The 21,802-nt window shown below is 42.4% G+C and overlaps 1 protein-coding gene across 1 annotated transcript in view; it reads left to right on the top strand.

The window, feature by feature from the left end:
* Positions 1-21,802, top strand: part of opn4xa (opsin 4xa) — a 36,304-nt gene that overhangs the window by 3,903 nt on the left and 10,599 nt on the right. The window contains exons 2-5 of the mRNA XM_031802237.1: positions 18,181-18,314; positions 18,524-18,727; positions 18,930-19,101; positions 20,468-20,629. Coding sequence (XP_031658097.1) covers positions 18,181-18,314; positions 18,524-18,727; positions 18,930-19,101; positions 20,468-20,629 — 672 coding nt within the window. The remainder of the gene's footprint in view (positions 1-18,180; positions 18,315-18,523; positions 18,728-18,929; positions 19,102-20,467; positions 20,630-21,802) is intronic.

The raw sequence follows: 21,802 nt of genomic DNA, 5'->3' as shown, positions 1-21,802 counted from the left end.
ACCATCTCAGTGAAGCTCATCCGAGTGCTCGTCGTCCTCACCGGGGTGTTGACCCGACGTTTGCTCTTCACAGATGAATCCCGGTTTCAACTGCAGACAGCATGTATGGCGTCGTGTGCGCAAGCGGTTTGTTGATGTCAGAATTGTCAACAGAGCGCCCCATGGTGGCGGTTGGGTTATGGCATGGGCAGGCATGAGCTATGGACAACGAACAATTGCATTTTATCAAGGGCAATTTGAATGAACAGAGATACCGTGACGAGATCCTGAGGCCCATTGTCGTGCCATTCATCCACTGCCATTGACCTCATATTTCAGCAGGATAATGCACAATGTCGCAAGGATCTGTACACAATTCCTGGAAGCTGAAAATGTCCCAGTTCTTCCATGGCCTGAATACTCACAAGATATATCACCCATTGAGCATGTTTGGGATGTTCTGGATCAACATGTAAGACAGACAGCGTGTTCTAGTTCCCGCTAATATCCAGCAACTTTGCACAGCCGTTGAAGAGGAGTGGGACAACATTCCACAGGCAAAAAATCAACAGCCTGATCAACTCTCTGCAAAGGAGATGTGTTGCACTGCATAAGGCAAATGGTGGTCACACCAGACACAGACTGGTTTTCTGATCCACGCCCCTACTTTTTTTTAAAGATATCTGTGACCAACAGATACATATCTGTATTCCCAGTCATTGTGAAGTCCATAGATTAGTGTCTAATGCATTTATTTCCAATTGACTGATTTCCTTATATGAACTGTAACTCAGTAAAATCTTTGAAAATGTTGCATGTTGAGTTAATATTTTTGTTTAGTGTACAATCCCCAATAGCTGTTACAAATTTATAAAATACAGTACATGGAGATTGGTGTTATCTTTATCAGAAAAAAATCTAGTTTATGTTTGTCCACTTGGAACTGATAGGTTGCTCAACCTTATTCATGTTTTCCTTGCATGTAATGAAATGAAGGAATTAAGTTAAATCAAAATACGCGTATCTGTAGACACCTCTGCCACACCTACATTTCTGGGATCTCCAACCCAAATGTAGAACTGTCTGGCACATGCATTTCCTCATGCTTACATTCAAGGTGACAATATGCATAGAGAGAACGGTGCCTTTTTAAACTGAACTAGGCAAGTCAAGGATCGGCGTTCCGTCAACGGGACAGTTGTTTATCATGCAGCGCGTTATTTTCAAGATCGCAGATTTTAGAGAAACAACACCTCGGTACATATACAGTGTCTTATATCGGCTGAAAGCTTAAATTCTTGTTAATATAACTGCACTGTCCAATTTACAGTAGCTATTACTGCGAACAAAATGCCATGCTATTGTTTGAGGAGAGCTCCTAACAACAAAGCCCTTTTTTAGTGCGAAAGGTTTGATAAATGTGTACTTACATTCTGAAATCTTGCTCTGATTTATCATCCAAAGGGTCCCAGAGATAACATGAAGTGTCGTTTTGTTAGATAAAATCATTTTTCATATCCTCAAAAAGGTCCTTTTTGTATTTCCACTCGTTCAATTTGCAAAGAAAGGAATCTGTGAAAATCTCATCCTAAACTTTGTTTGAACGAGTCAAATCACATTAATATCTATTTCTCGTGGATCCTAGAAAGTAACAAGACTTCACTATTTCATTAGGGGTGTAGTATAGCCTATAAGACACCATATTTGGTCAGAGAGCGACGACTTCATGGCACGCCGATGACGCGGGCGGCCATCACTTGAACGGCTGTATCTTTGTGTAAGCACCAATCGGGGTCAAACAAAGCTAGCTAGATAGCCAATGAGCTGGGCTTTACGGAAGTATCTGGAAACCATGTATATGTCATAAAATGTAGGTAATAACCTTGTACGACAGCATGCCTTTTCATTTTGGACAAAAATTATAAGGATATTCAGAGTTATGAAAACTGGTTGTTTTGCAAATGTTGAACTTATAATATGGCTACTAATACTAGGAAAGCTAAATCAAAGTCCAAGTATACAGATTTGACGATATTCTTGCAGAAAAATGGAATATGAATGCGAATGTCTCCTTCACGATTTGACTAAATGTCCCTGGGGACTTCACACTAAAAGTCTTGTAGGTCAATCATTCTTTGCACATACACTGATGCCATCTTGTGGACACTATCGGAATTACAACCAGAGTGATAGCTAGAACCTTTCCATTGCATTTCAAAGATGGTGGTAGAAAAAGACTGGTTGGTTTTTTCTTTGCATTTTCTTCTACCATATCTATTGTGTTATATTCTCCTACATTCAATTCCCATTTCCACAAACTTCAAAGTGTTTCCTTTCAAATGGTACCAAGAATATGCATATCCTTGCTTCAGGGCCTGAGCTACAGGCAGTTAGATTGGGGTATGTTATTTTAGGCGAAAATTGAACAAAAGGGTGTTTTTTTTAAATATTATGAACAAATTCTTATTTACAATGACGGCCTACCCTGGCCAAACACGGACGACGCTGGGCCAATTGTGCGCTGCCCTATGGGCCTCTAGCACTGAGATGCAGACCGCTGTGCCACTCAGGAGCCCAATAAAAAGGGAATTGACTACCATTTACACGCGTGTAACATGGGTCTGAATTCCCCTCCTAATAGAATAGTCACTTTTCATAAATCACTGGACCTGGTTCATCATTGGCTAACTGAGTGAAAGTGAATCTCAACGCTTGCAGCAGGATGACAGGTGTTGTTTTTTCATGTTTGATTGAACAATATGAAGAGTGGTGGTGGTGTGCTCTTGAGTGTTACGTGTTTTGACATGGTACTGCTCTGACACCAATACTTATTTTCGCTGGTGCTGGGAGCGACAGAGTGAAGCGTGCTAATGATGGGTGTCAGACAGTGGGCACGCATTGTCCAGCTAGTTCTTATCCCTAAACTCAAATCAGGAAGTGTTTTATAATTGGTGTGGATACATACTTGCCTGACGACTCACACGGAATTCTTCCGCTGCTCTATCGATCGCTACACACTTCAGTCTGAATCTGCCATCTTTTAATGTAATTTGTGGTGATGAGAGCAATTGTACAAAACAAAGTCATCAGCGATTGGATCATCTATAACCAATCAGAGTATGAACAAGCCAATGAGGAATTTACCCAAACAGGTATTTTTTTATTAACAAATTTAAAACAAAAGAGGATTAGTCACATGCAAACTATTTACATTGCCAGGAATCCTAAACAAACAAATCATATTTATTAATAATACAACACGTTTTAATTGCCTTTGTTTTTCATTTTAGTTAAAGTAGTGCCATATTGTTTAAATTCATTTATAAAGTGAAGAAAGTACAGTTTTGATTTAGACCATTTGAGTTTATGAATATGAAAATGTACCTAATATTATTAGCAGTTGAATTAAATATAATACATCTTTATCAATGTCAGAATTTCTGAAATAAATCATTATATCAAAACCATTAAATTGTACAACCGGTCATATTTCTTTTGGAATAGAATTCTGTATGTCAATCCCAAAAACATTCTACTATAAAACACAGGCAAAAAAACACATGCAAAATGGTCTCCTCCATTCCACAGAAATCACAATTATAATCCATATTCAGCTTGAATCTTTCCAAACATGTTTCACAGGATAAATTCTATGTAACTTTTTAAATGAAACTTACTTTACCTGGTTACTGATATAATATTTGTTAGCAATTTTCCATGCTTTCCCCCAATATATATGGTATATCACCATAGATATTTGACCAAAAGAATCTGGCTGAGGAAATAGTAGTATAACAAACAATATTCCTAATCTGTTTATTACTACATTTATTTTTGATGTTAATATTGCCAATTAATATATTTTCATGTAAACCTGTTACTTACATCAACCACAGAGGAATAAAAAAAAAAATACAACCCCCCTTGGTGTCACGTCCTGACTATAGAAAACCTGTATTTTCTATGGTAGAGTAGGTCAGGGCGTGACTAGGGGTTTTTGTTCTAGTTTATATTTTCTATGTGGGGTTCTAGGTTTGATTTTCTATGTTGGAGATTTGTATGATTCCCGATTAGAGGCAGCTGGTTATCGTTGTCTCTAATTGGGGATCATACTTAAGTAGAATTTTTCCACCTGTGGGTTATGGGATATTGTTTATGTTTAGTTGCCTGTTCGCACTACATTGTCATCACGGTTCATTTATTCTTTATTTTGTTTTGTATTAGCTTAAGTTTGACTTTCATTAAAATATGTGGAACTCGAAGTACGCTGCGCCTTGGTCCGACCATCATTATTACTAACAAAGTGACACTTGGAATCGCATCAAAAACAATTGCATATTCTTTTGGGGTTATTGAAATGTTTAATTTATCAAGAAATTCCCCATATGAGAGTAGATATCCATCCTGACCAACCAAAATAATTTAATTCTCAAACCAGTTATGGAAAATATTTATTTTTAAATTGTATATCTTTGCTGTACCATAGAAAGTATCTGTGAGGTGGAAAATTGTGTTTATATGCTAACATACAAGCTAAAATTGCCTGCTTATGGAATTTGGCAAATTTTACTGGGATTTTATCAACATCAAAATTACATCGAAGCAAAAATTCTAAACCAACAACAGAGTCAAATAAATACTTAGAGAAGACATTCCAAATACTGTTCTGGTTCTAAATATACTTCAGAATCCAATTTATTTTAAAAGTAATATTTAAAGTATTGCAATCTAAAACCTCCTTGTTCTTGGGTATTAGTGAGAATATATTTTCGTAGATAGTGAGGCTTATTCCGACAAATAAAATTATGAAGAATCTTATCTAAGTCCTTTACAATTTTAGGGGATAATTCAAGTGATAACGAGACATAACCCTTCAGCTTTGGACTAAACCAGACCATATAATGAAATATCTCATCTACCAGAGGTTCAATTTCTTCTTTGTTTTCTCAATAAAGGGGATAAAGTTTAATTCACTCCTTTGTTTTTCATCCTTGAATATAACAATTCCAAGAAAAGTGACCTTATCTTTAATTGGGATACCAAATACTTCCTGTAAAACACAATCCCTGAGTGGAAATAAGACTGATTTTTAAAAAATGGTTTCAAAACAGAAACTTCAATACTGGAACCTGCTTTAGAAACCTCATTCCTGTCTCTCAAAAATATGGTGATATCATCAGCCAGTTGACATTGTTTAAATTCATTGCCAAGTGCTGAAACACTTTAAATTCCCTTTCTTGATATGAAGAGCAATAATTTGAGTAACCAATAAAAATGGACTAATTGGGCAGCCCTGCTGAATGCCACGCCCAATTTCAAATCTTTGGGCTGTCCCGTGAGGTATTTTTACAGAGATATAGTACAACCACTACATAAAGTTTGGACTGCTTTAAAAAAAAAAGTCGCCAAACCCCCCAAAAACGTATTGATTTGAACATAAACTCATGTTCTACAGTGTCAAAAGCTTTATATAAAAAAATCTACAAACATAAGAAAACTATCATCAAGGATGAGGTCATTATAGTCAATCATATATAAGATCCGCCTGATGTTTTTACTAATGTGTCGACCATGCATAAAACCAGATTGTTCTTCATCAATTATATGATGCAAGCCTTGTTTCAACCTCTTAGCAAATACAAGGGCAAATAATTTCGCATCATTATTCAACAGACTAATGGGTCTCCAGTTGTCTATATAAAGACTATCCTTATTAGGTTTGGGAATCGAATGAACCTAATGTAACAGCCGTTTTTTTCTTTCTGGTCCTGACAAGAAAAAATAAAACTGTCCTGGGATGTTTTCTGCACTGTTCAACCAATCCAGTAAATGTGGAGAGGAGTTCATGTCTTAATGCAGCCTTGTTATCGTCCAAAAGTGGAAGTCGCGTCACACGCTTTATTTCCGGTCATTTTCAAAACGTCGCTTTACCCACGTGTGTTCTGGCTCTGTCCCAACCCATCAGGTTCTGGGACTAATCAGACGATCCGAATGTGTTCTAATTCTAGAATGATCGGGGAGGAAGTAAAATCCAGACTCATTGCGGAGAAGAAATAAAGGTTTGAGGGCGTGGTGTGGCATTTGGCCGGAGCAATGAGTCTGGGTAGCAGGGTTGGGTCGGTGACTTTCTAAATGTCATTGGTTATAGTCATTTTTATTTTATACCTTTTATTTATCTAGGCAAGTCAAACCCTAACCCGGACGGCACTGGGCAAATTGTTGTGATACAGCCTGGAATCGAATCAGGGTCTGTAGAGACGCCTCTTGCACTGACATGCAGTGCCTTAGGTAACTCCCGATTGGCACAGCGGTCTGTCTGAAATTGTAATCAGTTACTTAACGTTGATTACCCAAAAGTAATTGGATTACTTTCCCTTTAAGCGGCATCAGAACAAGACAAAAACGGATCCAATAAACGCATTTGGTTTATCATCATAGTGGTCTCTGACTTTTGGTCAGACTCGCTCAGGTGGACAAACTTAAACTTTCACTTTTTTTCAATGATGAATTGAATGTCTATATCTAGCTTGGAATTAAATTTGCAGGCAGATTTTCGTGCAGATATTCAAAAAGGTGCATAAAAACAATATGCGCATTTTCCCACCAGAGATGTGCTTCCATCAAATGCACTTGTTTTGGATAGAAAGCTCTGCGTGATAGCGTAGTGCGCATAACAATGTACTTTTGCAGTTAAACCCCCATGTACCGAATAAAATAAATATAATTTAAATGGTCCTCCACTGCATTCTCAACTCAACTGATGGTTTTAAACACAAAAAGGGTTGCGTTATATACAGAATGTGCCACTCTGGTCTCGGCACGTGCGTTCTATGCAACAGCTCGCGAATACCGTGCGGGTATAGCCTACATGATGAGATTGTTACGGACAAAAGAGAGAGATTGACAAATTAAAACGGCAGCCAAGCATCGATGATTATGTCACCAGATTAAGACCCTCAATATTTATTGGAAAGGAGCGTCAAGCTCTTCACCGCGCACTTTCACCACCCTGTGACGTTCATCCTAATGCATTTAATCTGTAACCTAATAAACGGTATGCTTTCCCGAGTCGTAGTGGGACGACCACACAACATATCATCAGAATGACTCAAATTTACTTCAATATGAAGGTTATTATATCTATATTTGCGCATAAAGGCGTTTCCGCCGCCATTTCTCGTGTATGATTATTTTTACCAAGACAAAAGGAACCCACCTTGTCTTGCATATTTATTTGTAGACATTTGGAAAGTTTACCGACAAATTGATTAGCCGTTTCCATGTGAACTTTACTGGCATAAAAAGGTTGGATGGAAACCTGGTTATTTAGAAAACAGAATTGTGTCATGTTTTTCACAAGCATCCTTTCTGAATTTAAAAAGTAAACCAATAAGTAATCTAGTTTTTCAAAAATATCTAATTATAATGTTTTTCTGGGAACGTAATTGATTAATTCATTTTTTCGTAATCCAATTACATGTAACTGATTACATGTAGTAAATTACTCCCCAACCTTGCTGGGTAATAATTTAATATATGCCATTTAGCAGACGCTTTTATCCAAAGCGACTTAGTCGTGCGTGCATACATTTTATGTAGCCAGGCAAGACTCGTACCTACGAGAGAATACATTCCTCTAGGAACTGTGACATTTCATAGGCATGACATAAATCTACAGTACATATTCTACTACTCGGGTAAAGTAGCTAAGGTGCAGGACGGTAAGGGTTAGAGCTAGCCGGGATCCTTGGGACGTACATACTTTAACCCTTAACCCCTACAGTTACCCTAACCATAACCCTTACCTAACCTTAAAGTAACTATCCAGTGTTTCCAGATTTCTATGAAATATGACCTATAATGAATTACAACATGAGTGAAATAGTTTTCCTTCCACAGAATGGTAATTAAGTATGTTAAAAAGCAGATTTTCTTTTTCAGAATGGTGTGGGAGTACCCTAACAGAATGATGTGGGAGTACCCTAACAGAATGGTGTGGGAGTACCCTAACAGAATGATGTGGGAGTACCCTAACAGAATGGTGTGGGAGTACCCTAACAGAATGGTGTGGGAGTACCCTAACAGAATGGTGTGGGAGTACCCTAACAGAATGGTGTGGGAGTACCCTAACAGAATGATGTGGGAGTACCCTAACAGAATGGTGTGGGACTACCCTAACAGAATGGTGTGGGAGTACCCTAACAGAATGGTGTGGGAGTACCCTAACAGAATGGTGTGGGAGTATCCTAACAGAATGGTGTGGGAGTACCCTAACAGAATGATGTGGGAGTACCCTAACAGAATGGTGTGGGAGTACCCTAACAGAATGGTGTGGGAGTACCCTAACAGAATGGTGTGGGAGTACCCTAACATAATGGTGTGGGAGTACCCTAACAGAATGGTGTGGGAGTACCCTAACAGAATGGTGTCGGAGTACCCTAACAGAATGGTGTGGGAGTACCCTAACAGAATGGTGTGGGAGTACCCTAACAGAATGGTGTGGGAGTACCCTAACAGAATGATGTGGGAGTACCCTAACAGAATGGTGTGGGAGTACCCTAACAGAATGGTGTGGGAGTACCCTAACAGAATGGTGTGGGAGTACCCTAACATAATGGTGTGGTAGTACCCTAACAGAATGGTGTGGGAGTACCCTAACAGAATGGTGTCGGAGTACCCTAACAGAATGGTGTGGGAGTACCCTAACAGAATGGTGTGGGCGTATACTAGTCATTTTAAATATTAATGTAGCCCACTGATTGTCTTTTTAAATGTTTTAACCTTTTTTATGACATAATGCAGTAGGAAAATAGATTTAATGGACAATAGTAATTCCTTTTTTAAAGTCTGTTTGAGGTGGGGGTTTTTAAGTGTTTTTTTTCTCTCCAATTTATCCATTATTTGGGTATGAGTTAACAGAATACTTTAACCCTTACCTTAACCGTTTTCAATTTCAACTTCGATGGGTGACAGAGTTGAGACATCGTAGGATACCGTTTAGACTTCCAGAAGAGACCAGTGAAGAAGAAATTCTCAGCACTCTTAGTTCAAATGCAAATTCCAGTCATTTCATGTGCTAAGCTTTCTGCCATCACAGACCTTTGACAGAGCTGAGGTAGTAGCTAGGTCTACTACTGCTTTGAACGAAAGCTTAGCACATTATATGACAGAAATTTGCATCTGATCTAAGAGCGCAGATATCTTTTCTCTTCCAATTAGGTATGACATACCTATGATAGTCATATCCACAGACTACTTCTATGAATGCTTAAAAAATGTGTGATCCACTTTGTTTGGTTGATAGCTCTACAGTGATATCCCATTCTAATATGTTGTCTATTTCTACCTGAGCGCTCGTCAGAAGCTTAACAATTATAAGCATACTCATAACATGATGCAGCCACCGCTATACTTGAAAATATCGAGAGTGGTACTCAGTCATGTGTTTTATTGGATTTGCCCAAAACCAGGAACTAGAAAAAAGTCCCCCAGAGAACATTCCCTTGGGACCATAATGCGATGTCCTAAGGATTAGTAAAATTAACATCCTAAAAAGATCCATACATGGTCTTCTATGACGTCCTGGGAACTAGACAAAGAGTCCCAGAGAACATTCCCTTGGGACGATCACGCAACATCACGCCGAAACCCTTAAGGGACCTAATGGAAACGTTCTCCGGATGTCCCCTGTTTGCTGGGGACAGGACATAAAAATTGGTTTAAGAATGTGTTGTTTTTTATTTATTTCAAATGGCCCCAACATCCTGATTGTGATGTATATGTTTTGATTCAATTTTTGCTTTGGTTGTTGTTAAAGATTGTTGCTGGGACCCTTGGGGGAATTACCTCGTCATTTCCTCCTTTTCCAGACAGAATGGCGCTGGAATGGATAGCTGCTGTTTTACGGGCTCCTGACCAATTCTGCTATTTTGTGTCTTTTTTTTTTTTTACATAATGTTTCGCATCCTAAGACGGAAAACAGCTTCTGGACGTCAGAACAGTGATCACTAACATCTATGTGGATGAAGATTTCTACCACAACGAGTCGGAGGCGCAGGACTTACTGCTCACCTCAGACTAGGCCCTAATCCCAGAGACTAGGAAAAGAAAAAGGAGGCGTAAGAGAGGCCGACTTGCTGGCACCCTGACAAACTACAATGGCAAGAACATAAACCACCTCCACCCTGCCTTTTATTGGCGAACGTACAATCACTTGAGAACAAACTGGAACTTCAGGTGCCGTCCTATCAACGGGACCTAAAGAACTGCAATATACTGTTTCTCAGAGTTGTGGCTGAACAAGGACAATGTATCTATCAAATCGTATTAGTCACATGATCCGAATACAACAGTGAAATGCTAACTTACGAGCCCCTATGCATTAATGCAGTTTTAAAAAAATACGGATAAGAAATGAAAGTATCAAGTAAATAAGGAGCAGCAGTAAAATAACAATAGAGAGACCATATATAGGAGATACCAGTACAGAGTCAATGTGCAGGGGCACCGGCTAGTTGAGGTAATATGTACATGTAGGTAGAGTTATTAAAGTGACTATGCATAGATGACAGAGAGTAGTAGTGGTGTAAAAGGGGGGAGGGGCAATGCAAATAGTCTGGGTAGCCATTTGATTAGGTGTTCAGGAGTCTTATGGTTTGGGAGTAGAAGCTGTTTAGAAGCCTCTTGGACCTAGACTTGGCGCTCCGGTACCGCTTGCTGTGCGGTAGCAGAGAGAACAGTCTATTTAAAAAAAAAAAAAATTAATTTTTTTTTACCTTTATTTAACTAGGCAAGTCAGTTAAGAACAAATTCTTATTTTCAATGACGGCCTAGGAACAGTGGGTTAACTGCCTGTTCAAGGGCAGAACGACAGATTTTGTACCTTGTCAGCTCGGGGATTTGAACTTGCAACCTTTCGGTTACTAGTCCAATGCTCTAACCACTAGGCTACGCTGCCACCCCTATGACTATGGTGGCTGGAGTCTTAGACAATTTTTGAGGGCCTTCCTCTGACACTGCCGGTATAGAGGTCCTGGATGGCAGGAAGTTTGGCCCCAGTGATGTACTGGGCCGTTCGCACTACCCTCTGTAGTGCCTTGTGGTTGGAAGCCGAGCAGTTGCCATACCAGGCAGTGAGTGATGCAACCAGTGCACCATGCTCTCGATGGTGCAGCTGTAGAAGAACCTTTTGAGGATCTGAGGACCCATGCCAAATCTTTTCAGTCTCCTGAGGGGGAAAAGGTTTTGTTGTGCCCTCTTCACAACTGTCTTGGTGTGTTTGGACCATGTTAGTTTGTTGGTGATGTGGACACCAAGAACCTGAAGCTCTCAACCTAGTCCACTACAGCCCTGTCGATGATAATGGGGGTGTGCTCGGTCCTCCTTTTCCTGTACTCCACAATCATCTCTTTTGTCCTGATCACATTGAGAGAGAGGATGTTGTCCTGGTACCACACGGCCAGGTCTCTGACCTCCCTATAGGCTGACTCGTCGTTGTCAGTGATCAGGCCTACCACTGCTGTGTCATCGGCAAACTTAATGATGGTGTTGAAGTTGTGCAGTCATGAGGGAACAGGAAGCACAGGAGGGCACTGAGCACACACCCGAGGGGCTCCTGTGTTGAGGATCAACGTGGCGGATGAGTTGTTACCTACCCTTACCACCTGGGGGCTGACCCATCAGGAAGTCCAGGACCCAGTTGCAAAGGGAGGTGTTTAGTCCCAGGGTCCTTAGTTTATTGATGAGCTTTGAGTGGAGTATGATGTTGAACGCTGAGCTGTAGTCAATGAATAGCATTCTCACATACAGTTGAAGTCGGAAGTTTGTATACACCTTAGCCAAATACATTTAAACAAAGTTTTTCACAATTCCTGACATTTAATCTCAGTAAAAATTGTCAGGTCAGTTAGGATCACCACTTTATTTTAAGAATGTGAAATGTCAGAATAATAGTAGAGTGATTTTATTTCAGCTTTTATTTCTTTCATCACATTCCCAGTGGGTCAGAAGTTTACATATACTCAATTAGTAGTTGGTAACCATTGCCTTTAAATTGTTTAACTGGGATCAAACGTTACGGGTAGCCTTCTACAAGCTTCCCACAATAAGTTGGGGGAATTTTGGCCCATTCCTCCTGACAGAGCTGATGTAACTGAGTCAGGTTTGCAGGCCCCCTTGCTCGCACACACTTTTCAGTTATGCCCACAAATTTTCTATAGAATTGAGGTTAGGGCTTTGTGATGGCCACTCCAATACCTTGACTTTGTTGTCCTTATGCCATTTTGCCACAACTTTGGAAGTATGCCTGGGGTCATTGTCCATTTGGAAGACCCATTTCCGACCAAACTTTAACTTTAACTGATGCCTTGAGATGTTGCTTCAATATATCCACATAATTTTCCATCCTCACAATGCCATCTATTTTGTGAAGTGCACCAGTCCCTCCTGCAGCAAAGCACCCCCACAACATGATGCTGTACGGTTGGGATGGTGTTCTTTGGATTGCAAGCCTCCCCATTTTTCCTCCAAACAAAAGGATGATCATTATGGCCAAACAGTTCTATTTTTGTTTCATCAGACCAGAGGACATTTCTCCAAAAAGTACGATCTTTGTCCCCATGTGCAGTTGCAAACCGTAGTCAGGCTTTTTTTTATGGCGGTTATGAAGCAGTGGCTTCTTCCTTGCTGGGCGACCTTTCAGGTTATGTCGATATATAGGACTCGTTTTACTGTGGATATAGATACTTTTGTACCTGTTTCCTCCAGCATCTTCACAAGGTTCATTGCTGTTGTTCTGTGATTGTTCATCTCTAAGCGGTCTGATGGCTGCGTGGTCCCATGGTGTTTATACTTGCATACTTTTGTTTGTACAGATGAACATGATACCTTCAGGCGTTTGGAAATTGCTCCCAAGGATGAACCAGAATTCTTTTTCTGAGATCTGGGTTGATTTCTATTGATTTTCCCATGATATCAAGCGACGAGGCACTGATTTTGAAGGTAGGCCTTGAAATACATCCACAGGTACACCTCCAATTGACTCAAGTGATGTCAATTAGCCTATCAGAAGCTTCTAAAGCCATTACATCTGTTAAGTGCCTCCTTGAAGGAGGGAGGTGCAGGAATCAGGAGCCGGAGAGCAAGGAAGTCCCAGTATAGTTTATTCCGAAAGTCCCAACTCAACAACAACATGGGGGGGGAATATGCCCAAACAAGGTCACCACACACAGGGAAAATAAACGATACACACGGGGGAGAAACCCCTACTCCTACACACATACCAAACTGGTACAACCTAACACAGTAACCACAGCAAACAATCCCACACAAAGACTAACAGGCAGCGGAGGTAAATAAACCCACTGAAATCAACTAATAGGACACAGGTTTAAACAATACACACAGACACAAAGGAAAAATGGATCGGTGGCAGCAAGTAGGCCGGCAACAACCACCCCCCGAACAGGGAGAGGAGTGGAAGTCGGGTCGACACTGGGGCCTCACTGCGGTGGCGGTCAGCGCTCGCTCTCTGCCGCCCTTCGGCCCGTTTCAGGTGCCCGTGGATGGCTTCCCAGGTCTCCTTCGAGCGCTTCACCCATTCCTCCACCACAGGAGACTCGGTCTGGCTCAGATGCCACGGTACCAGGACCGGCTGATTCCCCAACACGCACTGAAAGGGCGAAAGGTTAGTTGAGGAGTTGCGAAGTGAGTTCTGGGCCATCTCTTCCCTTTGGAACGCACTTCGCCCACTCACCTGGCCAGTCCTGGCAATATGACCGCAGATACCTACCCACATCCTCGTTTACCCTCTCCACCTGCCCATTACTCTCGGGGTGAAAACCAGAGGTCAGGCTGACCGAGACCCCCAGACGCTCAATGAACGCCCACCAAGCTCGGGACGTGAACTGGGGACCCCGATCAGAAACTATGTCTTCAGGCACCCCGTAGTGCCGGAAGACGTGAGTAAACAGGACCTCCGCAATCTGTAGGGCCGTAGGGAGACCGGGCAAATGGGAGGAGACGTAGAAAACCGATACAACCAGGATCGTGGTGTTACCCTCTACCACGTAGAGGTGTGTGGCCCCAACCTCCATGGGTTCAGGCTCTGCCTCAGGACAACCAAAGGAGGGAGGTGAGTGGCGAGGGGGACACCGATGCTCCCGAAGAAGGTTATCCAGACGAATGGCCATCGCTATGAGAGCATCAAAGGATATGTGGTCATCCCAACTCCGTCTGGACCTCTTTGCGCAGTCAACTGAGGAATAGGGTTTGGAGATACGGCTCATGCCATCAGCCGAAGGCTGCCACAGTCCGAAAGGTGATGGCATACACTGCAGCAGTCTGGGCACCCTGCGGGAGTTGGAAAAGTCGCTCACCTCCCTCTCTGCCCTCTGGAGGATGGTTGAAGACCGCACTGAACAGAACATCTCATAGGAACCCAGCTCCTCCTCTCTCCCAGGCGGCCGTAGCCCACTCCACAGCAGGGAAAGGATTGGGACAACCTTGGACCTCTAGGTAGTGGGGGCTCCCGTCTGATAGGAAAAAAATAGAGAGCACTGTAGTCAAGGTGGTTGTGGACTAGATGACCCTGTTCCTCGACCGTCTGGAAGATGGTGTAATTATCTGTTGCTTCCATCATTTCTGAGGCAGTATTCTGTAATGAAGACGCAAGGAGTCAAGAAGCAGCTGCAGCTGTTGAGTTTAATAACAAAACCGATGTGTTACAAAACAAGCGCAGTGTCTGGACATGATAACAGAACCAATACTGCCTGGTGACTGAGGTTGGTGAGGGCTATATGAAGGGAGAGTAATCCGTTTGGTGATGAAGTCTAGGTGTGCCTAACGATAGGGAGCAGTGGTGCGCAATGATGGTTTCCAGGTGTAAGCAATGTGGGTTGCCATGGCCGGTGGTTAGAAGACTGGCGACGTCGAGCGCCGGAGGGAGGGAGCAGGAGTAGGCTTGACAGCATTATTACTTTTCTAAACACCAAACACCAAAGTCCTCTCTGTTAGTAATGTGTGAGTGACCGACAGGCCGTGGGTTCCTTTGTGAGAAAGATGGCTGTGGAGACCATTGAGGTGATTGGATCACATCTCCTCTTTGATTTGTACAAAATAAGGCCATGTTCACATTGGGGAGGGCAGAGGGCACTCACTCACCCATTCAAACATTCTCAAGCCAAATCAGGGAATGTTTTCATGCCATGGGACATTTCTTGAAATACTCTCTTTGATTGACCCTCTGTATTTGTATTGGGCTGAACGGTCTGATTTCCCCTCATGCTGTGAGCCTGTCTAGTTTCTTGGAAAATGGGAGGTATTTCTAGGTAGGGGATGACCCATGCTGCTAGGACGGGATAATAGTGAATGCATGGACTCTGAGCGAGGCCAGGCGAGAGCGCGAGGGATTGGTCTGGTAGGGAGGAGGAGGGGGCTGGCTGTCAGCAGGTGATGGCTGATCGCTGAACATCACTTATGCCGAATTGTGTTTGTGGTGGGATTAATGGGAAACTGTAATCAAAATAACAGTCATGCATGCATGTAATGATAATTCACCCACTCAGACTCTACATACTGAATTACAATTGTTGGCAGAAAGTGGGAAACGTTGGTTTCGGAGAGGTAAAGTGAGAGTATCAATCAATCAAATGAATTTATATAGCCCTTCTTACATCAGCTGATGTCACAAAGTGCTGTACAGAAACCCAGCCTAAAACCCCAAACCGCAAATGCAAGTGGAAAAACTCCCTAGAATGGCCGGAACCTAGAAAGAAACCTAGAGAGGAACAAGGCTATGAGGGGTGGCCAGTCCTCTTCTGGCTGTGCCGGGTGGAGATTATAACAGAACATGGCCAAGATGTTCAAATGTTCATAGATGACCAGCATGGCCAAATAATAATAATTACAGTGGTTGTAGAGGGTGCAACAGGTCAGCACCTCAGGAGTAAATGTCAGTTGGCTTTTCATAGCCGATCATTCAGAGTATCTCTACCGCTCCTGCTGCCTCTAGAGAGTTGAAAACAGCAGGTCTGGGACAGGTAGCACGTCCGGTGAACAGGTCAGGGTTCCATAGCCACAGGCAGAACAGTTGAAACTGGAGCAGCAGCACGACCAGGTGGACAATGTGGGTTGCCATGGCCGGACAGCAATGAGTCATCAAGCCAGGTTGTCATGAGGCATGGTCCTAGGGCTGTGTGTGAGTGTGTGAGAGTGAGAGTGAGAGAGATTTTATTCACACAGGACACCGGATAAGACAGGAGAAATGTTCCAGCTATAACAGACTGACCAGAGCCCCCCAGACACATAAACTATAGCATAAATACTGGAGACCCCACACCACTAGAGGGCTATCTTCAACCACCTATCCTGAGACAGAGTTTCAATTTTTTTTATTGAACACACACAAGAATGGTGTATAGGTATAAAAGACAGGTATACAATTCGTATCTAAACATAAAAGAGCAGACAGGAACAGCAAGACCCAGAGTTCTGGGTACAAAACAGATAATACAAAACACGACATACAGAACAAGGACAGGTAGAAAGAAAGAGGGCAGATGTCACCCCCCCCCCCCTTATTCCCCCCTATTCCCCTCTCGACTGCTCGGGTGGCGAGGCCAGCACATGCTGCCCAAAGGTAGATTAAAATATTACAATTGAGAGTGCGTTAAAAAGTACAAATTCACAGCGCCGACTCGTCCAGGTAGGAGAGGAAAGGCTGCCAGATTTGATCAAATGTTGATAATTTATTGTTCAGAATATATCTAATTCTTTCTAAGTGTACAGTGTTTGCCATAATTTGGTAGAGGGCGCTTCCCTCCTTTTCCAAAACAACAAGATTAGTTTTTTTGCCGAAATGAGACTGTAAGAGATTAGTTGTTTTGGGGGGTTGGTTAATCCGTTTAGGGAATCAGGATTATCAGAGGCGGGTCTTGGTCTATTGAAGTCTCCAGAACTTCAGAGAGGATCCTAAAAATTCCACACCAATAACCATACAAGTTAGAGCATAGGGCAAAGCAGTGGAGTAGTGTACCCTGCGCAGCCTGACATTTATCACACATAGGGGATGTATCAGGAAATATCCTATGCAGTTTAGTTTTGGAATAGTGCAATCTGTGTAATACCTTGAATTGTATGAGACGATGTCTGGAGTTAATGGAGCAGGTGTGTGGATATACTCCAAGCTCTCTTCCCAGTCTGCCACCAAGATGTCAGTCCCTAGTTCTTCCTCCCATTTTGCCTTAATAGCATCTGTAGAAGGTGTGCTAACAGATTGAAAAGCATCATATAGACGAGATATCAGTTTATCTGAGGTGGGGCATATTTTTATGCATCTGTCAAACATGGAAGGTTTAGCATTCCCAAATGTTGGGAGGTGTTTTCTAACATAGTCTCTAATTTGTAGGCATCTGAAAAAATTACTTCTGGGAAGATTATAAGTTTCCCTCAGCAACTCAAAGGAAGCAAAGGTCCCTTCTATATATAAATCCCCTATGGTACTTATCCCCAACTCTCCCCATCACTCAAAGGTGTTATCAAGGTTAGAGGGGGAAAAGGAGGGATTCCTGGTGACAGGGAGCATCTCCAGATTGACAGGAGACAGAATCACAGCACCAATAGAGAAGGGGTGACACTCCTCCCGCTCCATCCAGCAGAAACGTAACAACGCGGAGATTAGCGGCCCAGTAATAAAATATAACATTTGGGAGAGACAATCCTCCTTCCATCTTGGATTTACAGAGGTGTTTTTTACCTATCCTGTGTGTTTTATAATCCCAGATGAAAGGATTGATAATTGAGTCCAGTTGTTTATGAAAGGATTTAGGTATGAATACTGGGATGTTCTGGTATAGGTAGAGCAGTTGTGGGAGGAAGACCATTTTAATGGCATTAATTCTTCCTGAGCAGAGAAATTGGGAGAGTTCTCCAAAATTGTATGTTTGCCTTGAGTTTTTGCATCAGAGAGGGGAAATTCTCCTTAAATCAGTGGTTTCACTTTTAACTACCGTGAAAGTACAGCATCGCATCATTGCCTTCTGACCTGATCTTTATTTCATTATCTGGATAGAAACTATTCTTTGATAATGATTAAGCTTTAGTGATGAAGTGAAAGGTAGAAGCTTAAATGAGCGGTAAGCTAATAACAACAATTTTTTTTTTTTTAAACAAACACTGCATATGTTTATTTGTTCTATATTTCAGTAACAAGAAGCTTCGGACGCCTCCCAACTATTTCATCATGAACCTGGCAGTGAGTGACTTCCTCATGGCCGTCACACAGTCCCCCATTTTCTTTGTCAACTGTCTCTACAAGGAGTGGGTGTTTGGAGAAACAGGTACTTTTACCTTCATTCCATAAATTTGGTAAAATTGTTAATTAATTAATTAATTGAAGGCTTCAGCTACTTTGGTATTTTGAGATTAATTATGCTGTACACACTGAACAAAAATACTCACTAAAGTAATTCTGTGGAAATTCCATCTCTGAGATGAATCAGATTGTAAGATTTCTGTTATCTGTCTCTGTGAAATGATTTATGCTCAGGCTGTAAGATGTATGCCTTCTGTGGGGCCTTATTTGGGATCACCTCCATGATCAACCTGCTGGCTATCTCCATTGACCGCTACATCGTCATCACCAAGCCCCTGCAGGCCCTCCACTGGACCTCTAAACGCCGCACCTCCGTCGTCATCGTCATAGTCTGGCTCTACTCGCTGGCCTGGAGCCTGGCGCCTCTCCTGGGGTGGAGTGAGTTCCCTCCACTAACACCGTCCTTTTGGGTGCCAGTTTTCTGACTGTTTCTACTCTCTTGCCAACTCCTTATGGAATTGTCATACCATGTTTTGCTAGACAATGACACCAGTGGAGTTGGCGAGAGCCCAAACAGATCTGGGACCAGGCTAGCAACCGTTTATGTGATCTTTCAAACTAAACCATTGTTCCTATCCAGGTTCCTATATCCCGGAGGGCCTGATGACATCCTGTACGTGGGATTATGTGACCTCCACACCAGCCAATAGGAGCTACACTCTAATGCTATGCGTCTTTGTGTTCTTCATCCCTCTGGGTATCATCTCTTACTGCTACCTCTGCATGTTCCTGGCCATACGCACCGGTAGTAGGTGAGTTGGTACATTCACACACATAGACATACAGTTGAAGTCGGAAGATTACATACACTTAGGTTGGAGTCAATTAAACTCGTTTTTCAACCACTCCACAAATTTCTTGTTAACAAACTATAGTTTTGGCAAGTCGGTTAGGACATCTAATTTGTGCATGACGCAAGTAATTTTTCCAACAGTTGTTTACAGACAGATTACTTATAATTCACTGTATCACAATTCCAGTGGGTCAGAAGTTTACATACACTAAGTTGACTGTGCCTTTAAACAGCTTGGAAAATTCGAGAAAATTATGTCATGGCTTTAGAAGTTTCTCATGGGATAATTGACATCATTTGAGTCAATTGGATGTGTACCTGTGGATGTATTTCAAGGTCTACCTTCAAACTCAGTGCATCGTTGCTTGACATCATGGGAAAACCAAAAGAAATCAGCTAAGACCTCAGAAAAAAAATGTAGACCTCCACAAGTCTGGTTCATCCTTGGGAGCAATTTCCAAATGCCTGAAGGTACCACGTTCATCTGTATAAACAATAGTACGCCAGTATGAACACCATGGCAGCCGTCATACCGCTCAGAAAGGAGACGCGTTCTGTCTCCTAGAGATGAGCATACTTTGGTGCGATAAGTGCAAATCAATTCCAGAACGACAGAAAAGGATCTTCTGAAGATGCTGGAGGAAACAGGTACAAAAGTATCTATATCCACAATATAACGAGTCCTATGTCGACATAACCTGAAAGGCCACTCAGCAAGGAAGAAGCCACTGCTCAAAAACCACCATAAAAAAAAGCCAGACTGGTTTGCAACTGCACATGGGGACAAATATCGCACTTTTTGGAGAACTGTCCTCTGGTCTGATGAAACAAAAATAGAACTGTTTGGCCATAATGACCATCGTTATGTTTGGAGGAAAAAGGGGGAGGCTTGTAAGCCGAAGAACACCATAACAACCGAGAATGAAAGGGGGTGGTAGCATCATGTTGTGGGGGTGCTTTACTGCAGGAGGGAATGGTGCACTTCACAAAATAGATGGCATCATGAGGCGGGAAACCTATGTGGATATATTAAAGTAAGAGATCAGTCAGGAAGTTAAAGACAGGGAATCTTTACTCTGATTAAATGTCAGGGATTGTGAGAAACTGAGTTTAAATGTATTTGACTAAGGTGTATGTAAACTTCTGACTTCAACTGTATACTGTACTTATATACACACACACGACACACACACGCACGGACACAAGCACGCATACACACACTCATATGCACTCACACACCATCAAAACACAGATCCAGATGATGGGGCCCTCTGGTTGTCTATTTTCCTCTGACACCCTGAACATCCCCTCTCCGATACCCACAGAGACATGGAGAAGCTGGGCAGTCAGGTAAGGAAGTCCACCCTGATCCAGCAGCAGTCCATCAAGACTGAGTGGAAGCTGGCCAAGATTGCCTTTGTAGTCATCATCGTGTATGTGATGTCCTGGTCTCCCTACGCCTGCGTCACCCTCATCGCCTGGGCTGGGTAACTATGGTGTTACATATGAATTTGAATGGGGTTCAGTTCCCATATCACAAAGTGTCTCAGTAGGAGGGCTGATCTAGGATCAGTTTTGCAAGCGCCAATCCAACTTTGCTATTTTGTGATTCTTTTGTTGTTAATTTCGACTTAATTTTTTTTATTTCTTACGACCCGACAAGAACTTTTGAACATCAGATTTGCAGTTATTTACCTCAATTCCGGCTTCAACTTCAACTCATCTGCCCTGGGCTCTTTCTCTAATTCCGACCCAATTTACAGGCCAAGAGGAAATGCAGACGTTACAGAGGCAAGAGGGAGGATCCTGGAGAGATGAAGGTGAAACATGGCTCTCGGAAACCCCCCCATGGCTATCCAACTCGATGGATTCTTCATTTACCGTGCCGACAGGAAGAGGAGTCAGGGAAATCGAGGGGGCAGGGGGTTTGCCTCTTTATCAACAACAACTGGTGTGATGACTCGAGTGTGGTGGAAGTGCCCATTGTTCACCCATCTTGGAATACCTGATGGTCAAATGCTGACCGTTTAACCTCCCGAGGGAGTTTTCAGCTGTTATCATGACTGTTGTATGCATTCCACCTCAGGACAAGAAAAATAACAAGCTGGCACTTAATAAACTGTACGAGGCTACAGTATAACCAAGCAGGAGAACATCCAGAAGCTGCTTTTCTGCTTATGGGTGATATTCATTCCGTGTCCTTAAGACACGTGATGCCCAACTTCCATCAACACGTCTCCCTCACGACTAATGGCGATAAAGTCCTAGACCACTGTTAATCTACCTACAAGCAAGCATACAAGGCCCTCTCTTGTCCACCATTCGGCAAATCAGATATTGGCTCCGTACTCCTGCTTCCTGTCTGCAAGCAGAATCTCAAACAGGAATTACTTGTGACTCGCTCCACTGAGAAATGGTCTCCAGAATGAGAGATTATGCTCCAGGACTGTGTTTCAGGACTCTGCCGATAACGTCAATGAGCTAACTACCTCCATCACCAGCTTCATTAGGAAATGCATAAGCGACGTTGTCCCCACAGTTAAGGTTTGCTGCTTACCCAATCAAAAGCCCTGGATTAACACTGAGGTTGGAGCTAAACTAACGTATAGGGCTACAGCGCACAGGGCTATCGCAGACAAGCCTGAGGCTACGGCAGACAA

The sequence above is a fragment of the Oncorhynchus kisutch genome, linkage group LG23, assembly GCF_002021735.2.
Source record: "Oncorhynchus kisutch isolate 150728-3 linkage group LG23, Okis_V2, whole genome shotgun sequence".
Classification (NCBI taxonomy): domain Eukaryota; kingdom Metazoa; phylum Chordata; class Actinopteri; order Salmoniformes; family Salmonidae; genus Oncorhynchus; species Oncorhynchus kisutch.
Note: the sequence above shows the minus strand (reverse complement) of the source record. Positions and strands in the feature narration are given on the sequence as shown.